This window comes from Apium graveolens, chromosome 11 (assembly GCF_009905375.1).
Source record: "Apium graveolens cultivar Ventura chromosome 11, ASM990537v1, whole genome shotgun sequence".
Taxonomy (NCBI): domain Eukaryota; kingdom Viridiplantae; phylum Streptophyta; class Magnoliopsida; order Apiales; family Apiaceae; genus Apium; species Apium graveolens.
The window spans coordinates 146,674,308-146,689,568 of NC_133657.1; the positions used below are offsets into that span (position 1 = coordinate 146,674,308).

Here is a 15,261-nt window from a genome sequence, read left to right on the forward strand (position 1 = left end):
TTAGTCATTTGACTTCAGTTCAAGGTGGGATTCCTTGAAGCACTTAGAAAAAGTTTTGGGGGTTTTTTGATTTGCTGCCCTCTAACCCCGGGGTCAAATGGGGATGAGACTCCGGGGTTGGCTTGGTTAGTCATTTGACTTCAGTTCAAGGTGGGATTCCTTGAAGCACTTAGAAAAAGTTTTGGGGGTTTTTTGATTTGTTGCCCTCTAACCCCGGGGTCAAAAGGGGATGAGACTTCGGGGTTGACTTGGTTAGTCATTTGACTTCAGTTCAAGGTAGGATTCCTTGAAGCACTTAGAAAAAGTTTTGGGGTTTTTTTGATTTGTTGCCCTCTAATTCCGGGGTCAAAAGGGGATGAGACTCTGGGGTTGACTTGGCTATTTGATTTTGAATTTGAATTTTGGGCACGATTTGGTGGGCAAGTACACTCCTGACATTTGATTTGACCGGACTCTGAAAAGTCGACACTGCAAATCCGGGGTGTTAGATGACTATTGGGATTCCAGCCGGGGTCAAAGATAGATACATTTTATCAGTATCTTTTGAGTTTGCCGGTTATTTATTTCCCCCCTTTTTCGCCTAAAAAGACGCGCCCACGTAATGATTATGTGACAGTTCATGTAATAACTATTGTGCAGTTACTTTTCGGGACCAAGTGGTTTCTGCCACGTGGTTGAGGTAATTTCTCTTCAAAAAACCTTATACCTGTCTTTCTTTTCTTTATAAATACCACCTTCCCCCCTTCTTTTTTCTTTTACGCAGAAACTTCCACGGAGCGATAAAGAGAGAAAGAGAGAGACTTGAGAAATCTTGCAGAGATTTTTTGAAGCCGCATTTCTTTCTCCTGCTACTTTGTAAGTGTCTTGAACTTTTGCTTTCTTGTTTCATTTCTTTTTCGTTCGTTCTTGTAATGCATGCAGTCATTTTGTGCGGGTTTTGATTCGCCCCTTCATATCCCTTTTTCAATTTCTACCACTGTGTTGTTGCCTTGACCTTGAATCTGTGTAGTTGTGTAGATTTTTCATGGCTTCTTCGATGATTTTGTGTTTGGCTTGTGTAAATATCGTGAATTTTGGTAGTTTTGTATGCGGGTAAGTGGGTTTTTAGTATCGTAAAAAGTTGAAGGGCCCGGGGTGTGTTCTTGATATGTGGTCTTGGTTGTATGTGTATGTATATGCTGTAGATCTTGTTTTTGGTGTAAGATATGTATACGATTTATTTCTAAACTTTCTTTGTTTTTTGTTTTGTTTTTGTTGTTGTTGGGTTCAGGTTTGGCATTGACTCCGGGGTGCGTTTATATGGACACACATAGTATATGCCAGGTAGCCATTTTAAGCGTACTGCTACTCTTAGGAACCGGTATCCCGAGCATCCTGTCGGATTAGGCGAACTTAACTCCTTCTACCCTTTTTCCTCTTCTAGCAGTAGTTCAATAGAGATGCCTCCCCGGGTTGACCAGCCTCAACAAGTTTTAGCCCAGACCTTAGTTTTAGGCCCCGGGGGTACCCTGTCCAACCCGGATGGGTCTTGGGAAGATGTGGATGAATACTTTGTCCAATGCCGCATGAATCCTAAGCCCTTGGGCTTTTATTACAGAGACTTATCTGAGGCATATGGGGGCCCGGATGGTTTGGGAGGCAGGGAGCCCTATGATGAAGATGACATGAATAGAAAGTTTTTCACCGCCTCGGGGACTAGGTATGAGTGTGGGGCGGTTTATAAAGAGGTCCAGGAGAAATATACGGACGCTGAGGTAGATGGCGCCCTTAGACTCGCCTTTAACCTTGATGATACATACCAGTGGAGATGGCTCGAGGAGCATGAAAGGGTATATCACAGAACGGAGGGGGGATGGGTCGGTATTCCATTAGAGCATCTCCGGGGCATGCGCCTCGGATTACATCAGTTCACCGAATCCCTATACCGGGATGTTTATGGGATTCCTTTCACACAGCTAGCCCCGAATTCGGTGAAATGGATAAGCTGGTTTTTAGCTTGCTGTCATGCCAAAAACTACCTCCCCACCTTCAAACTTTTCCATCATATTTTCAAAATTAAGAGGTCCACCGCTCGGCCGATTTATGAGTTCATGTTTAGGATTAAGGACTGTGGGTATCCTTCTGATAAGATGGTTCTCCCGGTTAGTATGTTGACGTCGCTTAAGGGATGGCCCCGGGAGTTCATTTTTGTCCGGGGTGGGGATTTGGAGTTCATGTCGCTCCATAAACTTGAAATTAAAACAGATAGGTTTTCGGTCCAGCGGCTCGGGCAAGCAGCTCTCGCGATGGTTTATGCCTTCTGTGGGGCACTTGGGACGCAGTGGACCCGGGACTATTTTACTAGCAATGAAAACATGCATGCTACCAGATGTAAGTCTTTTGCCTTAGCTTTATTTTGTTACTGTAACCTTTATTGATTGCTTGTATCCGGGACTGATATTTTGTTGTTTTCCTTTTCAGGTATTCCGAAGTTAATTCCCTATTCCCCCGATATGTCTGCCCAACCTAAAGATCTGTCGGCCAAACTGCGAAGGATTGGAGGGATGACGAGCTTAGACTCCGGGAAGAAGAAGGTTGGTGAGGGTGATGAAGCAGCCCAGAAGGTGGCGCCGTCTTGTCCCGGGAGGACAACGATCGTGATCAACGAGCCCCGGGCCGAGGACGTGCAGCAAGGGGATGTGATAAGGGTTCCGGCACCCTGAAAGAAGAAGAGTGGTCCTGCGGGTTCCGGGGACAAGGGTGATGATGTATCCGAGGGCCTAGTTTCGAAGAAGGTTGCTGTTGACCTGGCCCCGGATACTCCGGAAACTTTGAAGGCCCTGCTTGCTAGTTTCAACCCGGAGACTCGCCGGAGGGAGCTGTTTGAGAACTATGCTAGCACGGCGGAGAGGAAGACGTACAAGAAGGAGCCTCTCGATGACTTCCTGGTCGGGCTTCAGGAGGATATCACTGCTGTAAACCTTTTTCTTACTTGCCTTCTTCTTGTGTTCTTGTATTTGTGTTACCTAATCGCGATTTATAATGTTTTCAGGCTAACTCCCGGGTTGCTGGACTGGTTTGCATAACCCAGAGCTTTCAGGCGAAGGCTGATGCTGCCGAGGTCTACAAGACTGAATCCGAGCGGCTGTCCCGGGAGATACAGGAGTTGAAGGAGGCGAGTGCAACGGAGGCTGCTGCGCATAAGAAGCTTTTGGACGAGATCCGGGAGAGGCAGGATCGGGCTGAGGCTTCTGTCCGGGAGATGAGGGCTGAAAATCAGAAGTTGAAGGATGATCTTGCCGCCCGGCCCACTCCCGAGGAGGTTCTGGAAGGGTTCCGGGGCACTCCTTCATACTTCGAAGAACTGAACGACAAGGCCCTGGAGAAGATCGAAATCTGCTGGAATGTTGCTTCTAAGTATCTTATTGAAGAGCCTCAGGGTACCATTGATGTCTTCCTGGAGAAGTACATTGAGGAGGAGACTCGGCTGGAGCAGGAGAAAGAAGCCATCCAGGCAAGGGAGTCTGGTGCCGGAACCTCTAGCAACGTTCCTTCCTTCCCCGGATCACCACTTGCTGGGGTGATCCGGAGCAGCCTCCTTCTCCTCCCGCCGATCCTGCCGTCGAAGCTTGAAGACTGCCATTTTTGGCATATAATTTCTATTTTCCTGGTTTTAGTTTAAGTCATTCCGAACTAAGCCTTTTGGCTTTTTAGGCTTGTTTGTAATTTGAATGATCTCGATTTGTCCCCCGGGGTGTGTTTCCCCAGGGTAGTTTAATGTGATTATGCTTCGTTTCCTTCATATTGATTTGCATGTTAGAGCTTCTGACTTAGGATTTCAGGAATAGTTAAGAATTTTCCTAAGCACACATGGGCCGTGTTTTTGAATATTCATAGGCTGAGTTTTTATAGGACCTCAGGTAGGGGTAAAAGAATTTTTTTTAAGTACACATGGGCTGTGTTTATGCAGACCCCTGGGTGGGGTAAAATTTTTAACTTGTAAAAATTTTCTGAATACTCATAGGCTGACTTGTTATAGGACCCCGGGTAGGGGTAAAAGGAAATTTTTTAAGTATACATGGGCTGTGTTTATTTAAATTTGATGGCAAATAAAGAAGCAACATAATGAAATTGATTCAAGCTATGAAACGCTTAAAGTAGAGTTTTTCATTCATGTTGAAAGCAAAAATTACATTCTGGGGTGAATGGGAATAGCGCTTACATCAAAATATCATAGTATAAATGTAGAGGTGTTCCCCGAGTGTGCACCTTTTTCGTACTGGTAGAATTTCCTTAGCCGGGTCCCGTGCCAGGTGTTGGGGACTTCGGTTCCGCTGAGGTAGTTCAGCTTGTAAGTTCCCGGACGGATCACTTTCTTGACTATATAAGGGTCTTCCCAGTTCGGCTGTAGTTTTCCCTGATTAATAGGGTCCGAGGCTTCAGTGTCCCGGAGCACCAGATCTCCCGCAACGTATTCCCTTATCCTGGCCTTCTTCGCAAAGTAAAGCTTTGTTTTTTCTTTGCAGCTTTCCATTTTTTCTACGGCCCGATCTCTTACTTCATCCAGGAGTTCGAGGTTGGTTCTGAGGCCTTCTATATTGGAGACCTTGTCAAAGTTGGTCACTGTATGTGAAGGGGATCCGGTCTCTACCGGTAACCGGGCTTCGATACCGTAGGCAAGCTTGAATGGAGTCTCCCCGGTTCCTGTCCGGGAGGTAGTTCTGTATGACCATAAAACCTTCGGGAGTTCTTCCGGCCAGTTCTTTTTAGAGTCTTCCAGTCTCTTTTCCAGACCTCGGAGTATGGTTCTGTTTGTGACCTCAACTTGTCCATTCCCTTATGGATGGGCAACTGATGCTTTTTTGTGTCATATCCCGAGCTCTTTGAGATAGGCTTCAAAATCCAAACCCACGAACTGTGGCCCGTTGTCCGAGATTAAAACCATCGGGATCCCGAACCTCATTACAATCATGTCCACAAACTTGATGCAGTCTTGCTGGTTAATGGTTCTCATAGCCTTGGCCTCCGCCCACTTAGTCATATAATCTATTGCTACCAGAACGTAACGCAGGTCCTCATTTGCCCGAGGGAAAGGGCCCATGATGTCGATTCCCCAGACAGCGAATGGGATCGGGGAGAGAACGGACCCGGGGAGGCTTGAACCTTATTTTGGTACGTTGCTGAACTTCTGGCACTTGCTGCATTTCTTGACATAGGTGACTGAGTCAGCGTGGATTGTTGGCCAATAGTAGCCTTGTCTGATGACCTTGTAGGCTAGAGCTTTAGCGGCTAGGTGATCCCCGCAGATCCCCTCGTGAACCTCCCGGAGATAGTAATCCGCTTCATCCAGATCAACGCACTTTAACGTTGGTGCAGAGAAAGTTCTCCGGTATAACTGAGTATCTTCTAAAAAGAAGCGTGTAGCCTTATACTTGAGGTACCGGGCTTTATTCTGATCTTCCGGAAGGGTGCCGTCCTTGAGAAAGGCTATGTAAGGAGTCATCCAATTCTCCGGGCTACTAACACATAATACTTCGGGCCGATCGGTGCTGGGGGCTCCGAGCTCCTCGAAGTAAACCGAGCTGCTTAAATCTGAAGTATTCTGGACGAGCTTGGACAGCTCGTCTGCTTTCACATTTTCCTCTCTGTTTATCTGCAAGATGGTTGAGTCCGAGATGGTTTTCAGGATTGCTCTAACCATTTCCTGATACCGGGCCAATTTAGGATCTTTTGCGATATATTCACCATTGGTTTGCCTTACCACAATCTGAGAATCACTATAAATTTTTAAATTCCTTACTCCAAGGGATTTGGCTAACCTGAGCCCGGAGAGTAGAGCTTCATATTCAGCCTGGTTGTTTGTTGCTTTGAAGGCGAAGGTAATGGCCTGCTGGATTGCGAATTCATCCGGGCTGGAGAGGATCAGGCCGGCTCTGGACCTTTCGGCTGTAGCCGAGCCATCAACATATAATGTCCAAGAATCCCGGTTGTTAGACTCTTTCTCCCCTTCGGATCGGGTTTTAGGCGTCTCTGGGGCTTCCGGAAAGGTGCATTCCATGACGAATTCGGCCAACGCCTGGGCTTTTATGGTTGTCCTCGGGATAAATTTGATATTGAACTGGCTCAACTCGATTGCCCAATTGACTAACCTTCCGGAGGCGTCTGGCTTGTGGATGATTTTGCGAAGTGGTTGATTAGTGATTACCCTGATTTCCCGGCCTTGGAAGTATTGTCTTAGCTTTCTGCTCGAGTGCACAAGAGCCAGTGCGAATTTTTCCAAGTTTGGGTACCGGGTTTCAGCATCTTTTAGGACTTGGCTTGCATAGTATACCGGGGTCTGCGTCCCATTTTCTTCCCGAATGGCAATCCGGGGTCCAATCGATCATCTTTTTGTTCTGGGCCCCCTTTAATAGCTCAAAGAAAGGCAGGCACTTTTCTGCCAATTTTGGGATAAATCTTCGAAGGGCTGCTAAGCATCCTGCAAGCTTTTGAATGTCCTTTTGAGTCCGGGGGACTGTCATTTCCATTATAGCTTTGATCTTCTCCGGGTTGGCCTCTATTCCTCTTTCACTGACCAGAAAACCAAGAAACTTTCCGGAGGGAACCCCGAACGCGCATTTCTCCGGGTTCAGCTTCATGTTGTACTTCCTCAAGTTGTCAAAACATTCCCTGAGGTCTCGGATGTGCTCTGGGATTGTGGCCGACTTAGAGATCATATCATCAACATAAGATTCCATGTTCCTGCCCAGCTGATCTTTGAAGATGGTATTTATCATTTTTTGGTATATTGCCCAACGGCATCATAATAAAAGCGTAGACAGCCTGGTGTGTGATGAATGCCGTCTTCGTAATATCTGCCGGGTTCATCTTGACCTGGTTGTATCCCGAGAAGGCGTCCATGAAACTTAGCATTACATGGCCCGAGGTCGCGTCTATCAGCTGGTCAATGTTGGGCAGGGGGTAGGAGTCTTTAGGACACGCCGAATTGAGGCTTGTATAATCCACGCACATTCGCCATTTTCCATTGGGTTTCTTGACCAGCACAATGTTTGCCGGCCAATCCGGATACTTAATTTCACAGATTATGTTTGCTTTTAACAACTTTTTGACTTCTTGGTCGATTGCCTGTTGTCTCTCCGGGGCAAAGTTCCTTCATTTTTGCTTGATTGGTTTTTGCTTTGGATCAATGTCCAGGCTGTGCATGGCCACTGATTCATCAATCCCCGGAAGACATGACGGGGACCAAGCGAACACGTCGGCGTATTCCTTTAGTAGGTCGATGAGCTCCTTCTGGAATGTGGTTTCCAGGCCTTTGCCGATTTTGATTTTTCGGGTGGGGTTCCCGGGTTCCAAATCTAACTCTATTGTCTGTTGGGCAGGTTCTACCTTTGTCTTCTCCTTACTTTCTACAAATTTATGAATCCGGGCATCAGCGTTGGTTACACCGTACCCGGAGTCCTCAATCATATTCACATCCAGACGGGCCCTTTTACTAAGGTCCTCTCGATGCTTCTTTCTGCTTTGTCCCTTGGGTAGGGACATTATCTTCTTCCGGTTTTCCAGCTCCGTTTCTGCCATGACAAGTGCTTGACCATAACATCTACCTGCCATTTCCCTATCTCCTTTCAATTCTCCAACGCCTCCCGGGGTGGGGAATTTGAGTTTTAAGTGAATAGTTGAAGGGATTGCTCTGAGCTTGGTGATAGTGGGCATTCCAAGGATCATGTTGTATGAGGAGGTTGCACTTATCACATAGAATTTCATCATATGAGAGATCTGCCGGGATGCGGTCCCAAAGATTATGGGGAGATAAATGATGCCCCAGATTGGAATCATCGTGTTCCCGAATCCGTACAAGGGATCTTCGAGACAGGGGTCCATCCGGAGATGGCCGAGCTCCATCCTGTTAAGTGTGTGCTCGAATACAATATTAGCAGAGGAACCATTGTCAACTAAAATTCTTTTTACCTCATTGTTTGTGACATCCAGGGTTACCACCAATGCCAAGTTGTGGTCCGGATCGAGCCCCTCATAATCAGAGTAGGAGAAGTAGATCGGCTCGTCATCCAGACTCCGGATCATCATCACGTCATTTTCCTGGTTCGGGCTCCGGGGTGGAGAGGCTGTGCCTCCGAAGACAACATTCACCACGTTTTTGCCTCTTCCCGGGGCTCTGTCTTTGTCATTTGACCCCCTTTGAAGGTACTGGTTCATGTTTCCTTTCTTGATTTGGTCTTCTATGAACATTTTGAGGGAGAAACAGTTTTCAGTGGTATGGCCATGATCCTCGTGATAGCCACAATGCTTGTCCCGGGCCCTGTTTTCGGGAGGCGCAGCAAGGGTTTTGGCGGATAATAAAACGGCTTGCCCTTGACTTCACGCAAAATTTCGGCCCGGGGCCTGTTGAGGGGTGTCCACTCCGGTTCCGGCTTGGGTTCCTTCTTTGTCTTGGGTTTCCTTTCATTCTTTCTTGATTCGGGGTATGTATCCAGGGGTGGGGTTCCCCGGGACTGCTGAATGTAGTTTGCTTGCCTGTCAAGCTTGTATCTTTTGTCTCTCCGGGACGACGAGCGTCGCTCTGGAGACTCATCATCATCATGTATTCTTCTATTCATCTTCATTAATATGAGGAAATCATTTTCCTTTATGAACTTTGATGCCAACGCATATGCTGATGCTAGGCTCTGGGGCTCCCTATGAATCAAGTCTTTAACATAGCCTTCACAAGATATCGGGTGCAAGTTTCTTCGAAAGATGTTTACCGCCTCCTTTTCTTCTAAGTTGGAGAGTTGGTTGACTGCTTCCTGGAATCTTTTGATGAATTCCGGGAGGGGCTCTTTGCTTCTTTGCTGGATTGTTTCTAGATGACACATCTGCAGCTCGTTCATCCGGTTGGCCCTGAATCTTTTCAAAAATATCTCGCGGAAGTCTTTCCAGGAGTCCACATGTAATAACCCCCAAAATTTTCAACTTTTTGTAACCCTTGTGAATAGTGTTTTTGCTGAATGAGAAAACTTTTCATGCCACACTATGTAGGGGTTCTGTTATGGATATTCTGAGATTTTATTAGTACTCTATATGGTATATAAGTGTATGTAAAGATCGTCAGAATCCAATTCCGAACACTTTGATTTTTCCCGGAAATCCACTAGATACGGAAAGAATTGAGTATAAGATAACAGGATAAAAAGGATTTAAATTAAAGGATTATAAGAGAGGATCATAAAAGAAATATAATATATTGAGAAAGGTTAAGGGAACCTAAGTAATAAAATCCCGGGTATGATCCCTCAAACGATAAATGAAAACGAAAGTTAAGCGAACCGTATAACAGATCAGCGGTCATTAGGCAAACAATTAGGAAGTTAATCAAAGGGATTAGAGAGGATGATGTCACCCAACCAATGAGAAGAGGACAAGGAGGGAAAGATGACATCATAGCATGACATAAGCATGACATGGGAAGGAAGGAAATGTGGTGGAATATTAACCACACAAAATCAAGGTTAAATTGGTAATTAACCAAAAACAAATCAAATATTCAACCAACCAAGCCAAACAATTCATTTTTCATCAAAAAAAGAACACAAGGCATTTTATTTTCTTCATGCTCTCGGCTTTTTCATTTTCAAGAAGCTAGAATTTTCAAAACTCAAGATCAAGACTTCCTAAATTGGTAAGATAATTCCCTAGTCATCCTTATGCATAGTTATGGCTATATTATGAGTTTAAGCCTTCAATTCTTTCTCAATCTTCTTCAAGAAATCAATGAAGAAGACAATGAATAGTGATTTCAAAGTTTTTAACTTGATTTTTTCTTGTTTTCCTTTAAGATCCAAGCTTTCCTAAGACTCCTCAAGGCTTCCTAAGGCTTCCTAGCTACTCCCACCACTTCAAGGAAGGTATATCATCTCCAAACCCTAGATTCCTTTGTATAATAAGGTTATTTTGATTGTTATGATGATATAGTAGCTTAATGCTTGTGGTTTAGAGTTTGGGTTGGAGTGGTAGTGAAATGGAATGGTGAATCTTGTTGTTTTGGTTAAAAGAACTTAAGTATAGTTAAATTCAAGCTTAGGCATAAGTATAAATATTAATATTGAATTGATTGGGGCTGTTATGATGTGATAAGGATGTACTTTGGTTGTATGAATGGGTTGAGGTTGAATTGTGATGGTTTTTGAATGGTTTAAATTTGGGAAATCGCGTAAATATAGCCGTCGTAATGTCCGATTTACTTTAGACTGCTTTTGTTCATAACATTTGGACCCGAAAACTCCCTGCTATATTATTACCATTGCCATGTTTAGATAGCTCATGTTATGAGCTTCGTTTTGATATGTAGTTCGTTCGATTCCGATGCACGGTTTAGGAGAAACGACCGTTTCAAGTAACGGCGTTTCACGAACGAAACTTTTCCCCTCGCCTTACTTTGAAACATAGGTTAAAGACCAAAAAGGGTTAATTAATGTATGAAACAATTATGGTAAGTGTGTTAGGCAGTTGGTAAGACACCCGCGAAAGAATCTCCTTAAAACCCATAATGGTTAATTTATTAAAAATGGTGGAGCCGAGGGTACTCGAGTGACATAAGAGAATCAGTGAGCGCAAAACAAGCGTTAGAGTCTAAGTTGGTTAAAGTATAGATTTACAAGTGACTTTGGTTTAATTCCAACTTACTTGTTGTTTATAGGTTACCAGACTCGTTCCGAGCCTTTTATCACCCCCAGTCGCTCAGGCAAGTTTTCTACCCGTTATACTGTTGTTGTGATGTATATGTGTATATGCATGATCTTGCGATAAATGCATATTTGTTATTAGCAAATTCTTGCGATATATTGTAGCATGTGATATGGTATATATGAATGCCTGTTTCATATTCTTGGATTATATATCTGTTGGTTAAAATGCTTACAGTTGCATAATACCTATGCTAGAGATAAGCGGTATTGAGTTTACCCTTAGTATAGGGGATCAAAAGGTGAACATATTTCTAAAACCGGGAGTCGATGTTCCCGAGTATAATATATATATTTTTATATATATATAGTTATAGTTTTCAAAACTATTAATCGAATAAGGTTTATTCGATAACTTTAACTTTATTTTATTATTGAATATTATTTCAAATATTCATCCGAGGACTTATGACTCCTTTATTTTATTATTGAATATTATTTCAAATATTCATCCGAGGACTTATGACTCCTTTATTTTATTATTGAATATTATTTCAAATATTCATCCGAGGACTTATGACTCCTTTATTTTATTATTGAATATTATTTCAAATATTCATCCGAGGACTTATGACTCCTTTATTTTATTATTGAATATTATTTCGAATATTCATTCGAGGGCTTATGACTCAGTTATATTATTAATGATTATTAATTGAATATTCATTTGAGGATGTATGACTCCGTTATTTTATTTAATGAATATTATTTATAATATTCATTCGAGGTATTATGACTCCGCTTGTTATTTAATAATATTCTTTATTTTATTAAAGAATAATGTTTCGATAATCAAACTTATTTTCGATTATTCAAATAAAGATAGTACTTTCGTATGAGTATATCTTTGGTTATTTAATACTCATTTCAAGTATAAGTCTTACAACTTCTACTTCAATTATTTGTATAAACATTATTCTTTATGGGAATATTATTTAAATAATAATATTCAGACATTTTCTAAATATATTGGGACTGATTTACTTCACTAAATCAGCATTACTCCAAACACTCTTTAAAGTGTTTTCGAGTCTTCAAAATGATTTTTAAAAGTTAGAGCGGATCCCAAAACTCATTTCTATATTTAAGATCTTCCTTTTAAAAAGGGGATTTAAATACTCGCTCAAAACCTGAGGAATCCGGCTCTATGGTGTATTTTATATTCGCAACAAGGTTGCAGTTTTGGTAACTGAATTGATTACTTACCCAACGTTCGGGAAGTAAGTCCATCTATCGAGTCGGCATAAGCAACATGGGCTCAGTGGGCGTCCATAATAGTGTAAGTGGCTCAGTGGGAGTCCATCAAATGCATAAGTGGCTGAGTGGCAGTCCAGCATAAGGTCCTATTGCGACCAGGGTGATGACCAGTGGGGAATTCGTCCATCTACTAGTAGAAAATGTTACTTATTGGTATCTTTGCCTGATCAATAAGATATTGGGTTTATGCCACAATTCTTTTTCCCTTCCAAAAATTCATTGGATGTTACAAACTCTGTTCATACTTTACATTACAGAGGTTTTTAGGGACTATATAAGGAAGATGTATATGTGGATATATATATCGAAACTTAATGAAGTATATCATAACTTCATTTCCTTCAATACTACTTCAAAGATTTAATCCATTCAAATCTGTCTTGTAGTCTCATCTATATGATGAATTGTTGAAAGCTCGTTATACTTTGAACAGTGGTAGTTCAAGTAACTTTATAATTGATATAAGTATAGTGAAGTATTTGGTAACTTCATCCCTTGTTTTTACTTATATCTAGTAAGTAATTATCTTTCACATGATAAAAGATTCTAGTAAGTATCCATTTAGATACTTGTATTATTGTTATCGCTATATATTATCTTGCGAGCTGTAAGGCTCACTCTTGCTTTATTTCTTCATCACACAACAACAGTTAGGAAAGATGGCCAGACTCCAGCAGACCCAGCGCAAGCGCGTGGGAAGCGTCCCGCGTCTTCCCGTTGATGTTGTAGCTGCTATAGCTGCAGAGGTAGATCTATTGGTAGATCAGGCATTCTACTTTTGAGAATCAAATTATGTATAATTATAACTTGTGGCAGATAATGGCAATTAACTGTAAATTTATCAAGTAATCATTTTGGGTTGTAATAACTTTTAAGTGTGGATTCAAGGACTTGTACTTATTTCAATTTCATCTCTGAGACTATAACGGGTGTGTGTTAGTATGGGGTCACAGCATAAGGTTATTTATTATTAATTAAGTGAAGTGATATTATGGAAAGAAAGACCGTGACGACCCGGATCCCTGACCCCGGATCTGGGGGTGTTACAGAAATGGTATCAGAGCTAAGCGTTATAAACCTCAGAGATGATGCGACGATATAATAATAAACTCACAAAGATAATAAGAACTCTTGCCAAGTTCATGGTCGGACTACTTAAAGTAGTGCTGACAGTTAAAACCCTTACGGGAACCCTTATAAGTATCATGATAGTAACTTAGCTCGTTTAATATGTAGGCGCCTGAGATAGAGGACCCTGAGATGTTCGAGCGTGAGCATGATGATGCACTGCTAGATGTTGAGGATCAGGAGGAGCCTGAGATGGAGGAGGATGAGGAGGACCCCTCAGAGGAGTCAGAGACGGAGGTCATTGCTATTTCAGATGAGGAGGACCCCTCAGAGGAGTCAGAGACAGAGGTCATTGCCATTCCAGATGAGGAGGACCCGGATGAGGTCCCAGTAGCTGAGGAGCGTGTCCGACCTATGGTAGTGTATTCTGGTACCCCTTTACCCACACTTCCGGTGGTCAGAGCTCCTACCCCTCCACCACTAACTTGGATCCCTTATGATGACAGCTCAGAGACCCATACTTCCGAGCCTAGATAGACCGAGGAGGCACCCCCAGCGGCTTCGGATTCACCACCTCTTGACCCTGCCCACAGGCAGTCTTCGTTAGCCCACGGCTATGTTCAGGATGTACTGAGGACCCGAGTGGCTGTTGCTGAGGACCGACTGGATGAGGCCAGGAGGGAGTTGGATGCGAAGAGGGCGGGTAGGCGTACCCGAGCTTTTGAGACTAGGGCTTCTATACCCCGATCTTTGCGGAGGGAGCTTACGGGGATAGAGCTCACGTCCCGAGAGAGACTCAGATCTCTCCAAGGGGACAGGCATGGTAGGATCTCCAGGCGGCAGGCCAACTATATCTTCCATCGTGCGATGGAAAGGGTATGGGAGCTGACCCGCTCCGGTGTGTGATTCAGGATTGACGATGGAATAGTCTAGTTGTCTAGTTAGCCGAGGCCTTAGTAAGAGCCAATTTTCCGGGATAGTTGACTTGCATATAGCATCCCTTTTTCTGACTAGACAGATAGACTCTTGTGTATCACTTTTGGGACAGATGGCTGTAGCACTGTTGTACTTTTGACCAGATCAAACTATATATTTCTCGCATTATGTATATATTTGTTTCCTTTCGGTTCAGTTCCTTAGTGACGAGGTCACTGTTTTTATCATTATTATTACTGCACTTCGTATTAGAACTGTCATAAAATAATAGAATTGCGATATACGTTCTCCCCATTATAAGAGCTGTGCAAGTCACAACGTTGCATATGATTGTGACCTAACGTTGAATTTCCCAATAATTTTTTTTATTATCAGAATCATGCCGCCAAGAAAGATTGGAACTAGGGCGAACCCTGGATCTGAGGACCAGGGAAGCCATAATCAGGACAATAGAAACCAGGAACACAGTGAAGAGGAAGATGAGGATTATGTAGAACAGGATGACTCCCTGTATGAAGAGGAAGAGGAAACATATGATGTTGAGGGATTTGAGATAGAGGCTGAAGAAGGAGAAACTGAGGTTGAGCAACCAGTACCAAACCCAGGCATGGATCCCATGGGCCAGTTCATGCAACTCCTAAGGCAGAACTTGGAACGTCAACCCAACCCACCCCCTCAAGGAAATAACAATGATGTGGCAAATTCTTTCAGGGCTTTTAAGTCCCTTAAGCCCCCTGAGTTCCACGGATCAGCCGACCCAGTTGAGGCAAGGGCATGGTTAAAGGAAATGGAGAAATCCTTTGAGATTCTGAGTACCGATGAGGCACAGAAGACTGTATTTGCTACCTACCTTCTGAAAGGAGAGGCTAACTACTGGTGGGAGGCCAAGAAAAACATGGAGACAGATGCTATCATAACCTGGGAGAGGTTCAGTCAGTTATTTCTGGGAAAGTATTTTCCGAGGTTTATGGAAAACCAGATGGAGCTCAAGTTCTTGGAGCTAAAGTAGAATAATTTATCTGTAGCAGAGTACGAAGCGAAATTTACTGAGTTATCAAGGTTTGTGCCGGAATTTGTGAGCACCAAGGAAAAGAAAGCTAGGAGGTTTCAGCACGGACTGAAACCGTGGATTCAGAATAGGGTGGCAATCCTTGAGCTTACGGACTATGCCACTCTGGTGCAAAAGGCAATGATTGTAGAAGCCGGAAGTGAACAGATGCAGAAGGAAAGAGAGAAGAAGGGAATAAAGAGGAAAAGTATGAGCATGGGTGGAGGTTCCGCA

General features: G+C 43.3%; 2 protein-coding genes across 2 annotated transcripts; both read right to left on the minus strand.

Moving 5' to 3' along the window:
* Window positions 1–4,210: 4,210 nt before the first annotated feature.
* Window positions 4,211–5,080, minus strand: LOC141695992 (uncharacterized). Its single transcript, XM_074500191.1, has 2 exons — window positions 4,938–5,080; window positions 4,211–4,787 (listed from the first exon to the last, which is right to left on the minus strand). The coding sequence occupies exons 1-2, from the start codon at window positions 5,078–5,080 to the stop codon at window positions 4,211–4,213; spliced, it is 720 nt and encodes a 239-aa protein (XP_074356292.1).
* Window positions 5,081–5,143: 63 nt separating this feature from the next.
* On the minus strand, window positions 5,144–6,037 carry LOC141695993 (uncharacterized). The gene has a single exon (XM_074500192.1). It carries the CDS (start codon window positions 6,035–6,037, stop codon window positions 5,144–5,146), a length of 894 nt encoding a protein of 297 aa, XP_074356293.1.
* Window positions 6,038–15,261: the final 9,224 nt, after the last annotated feature.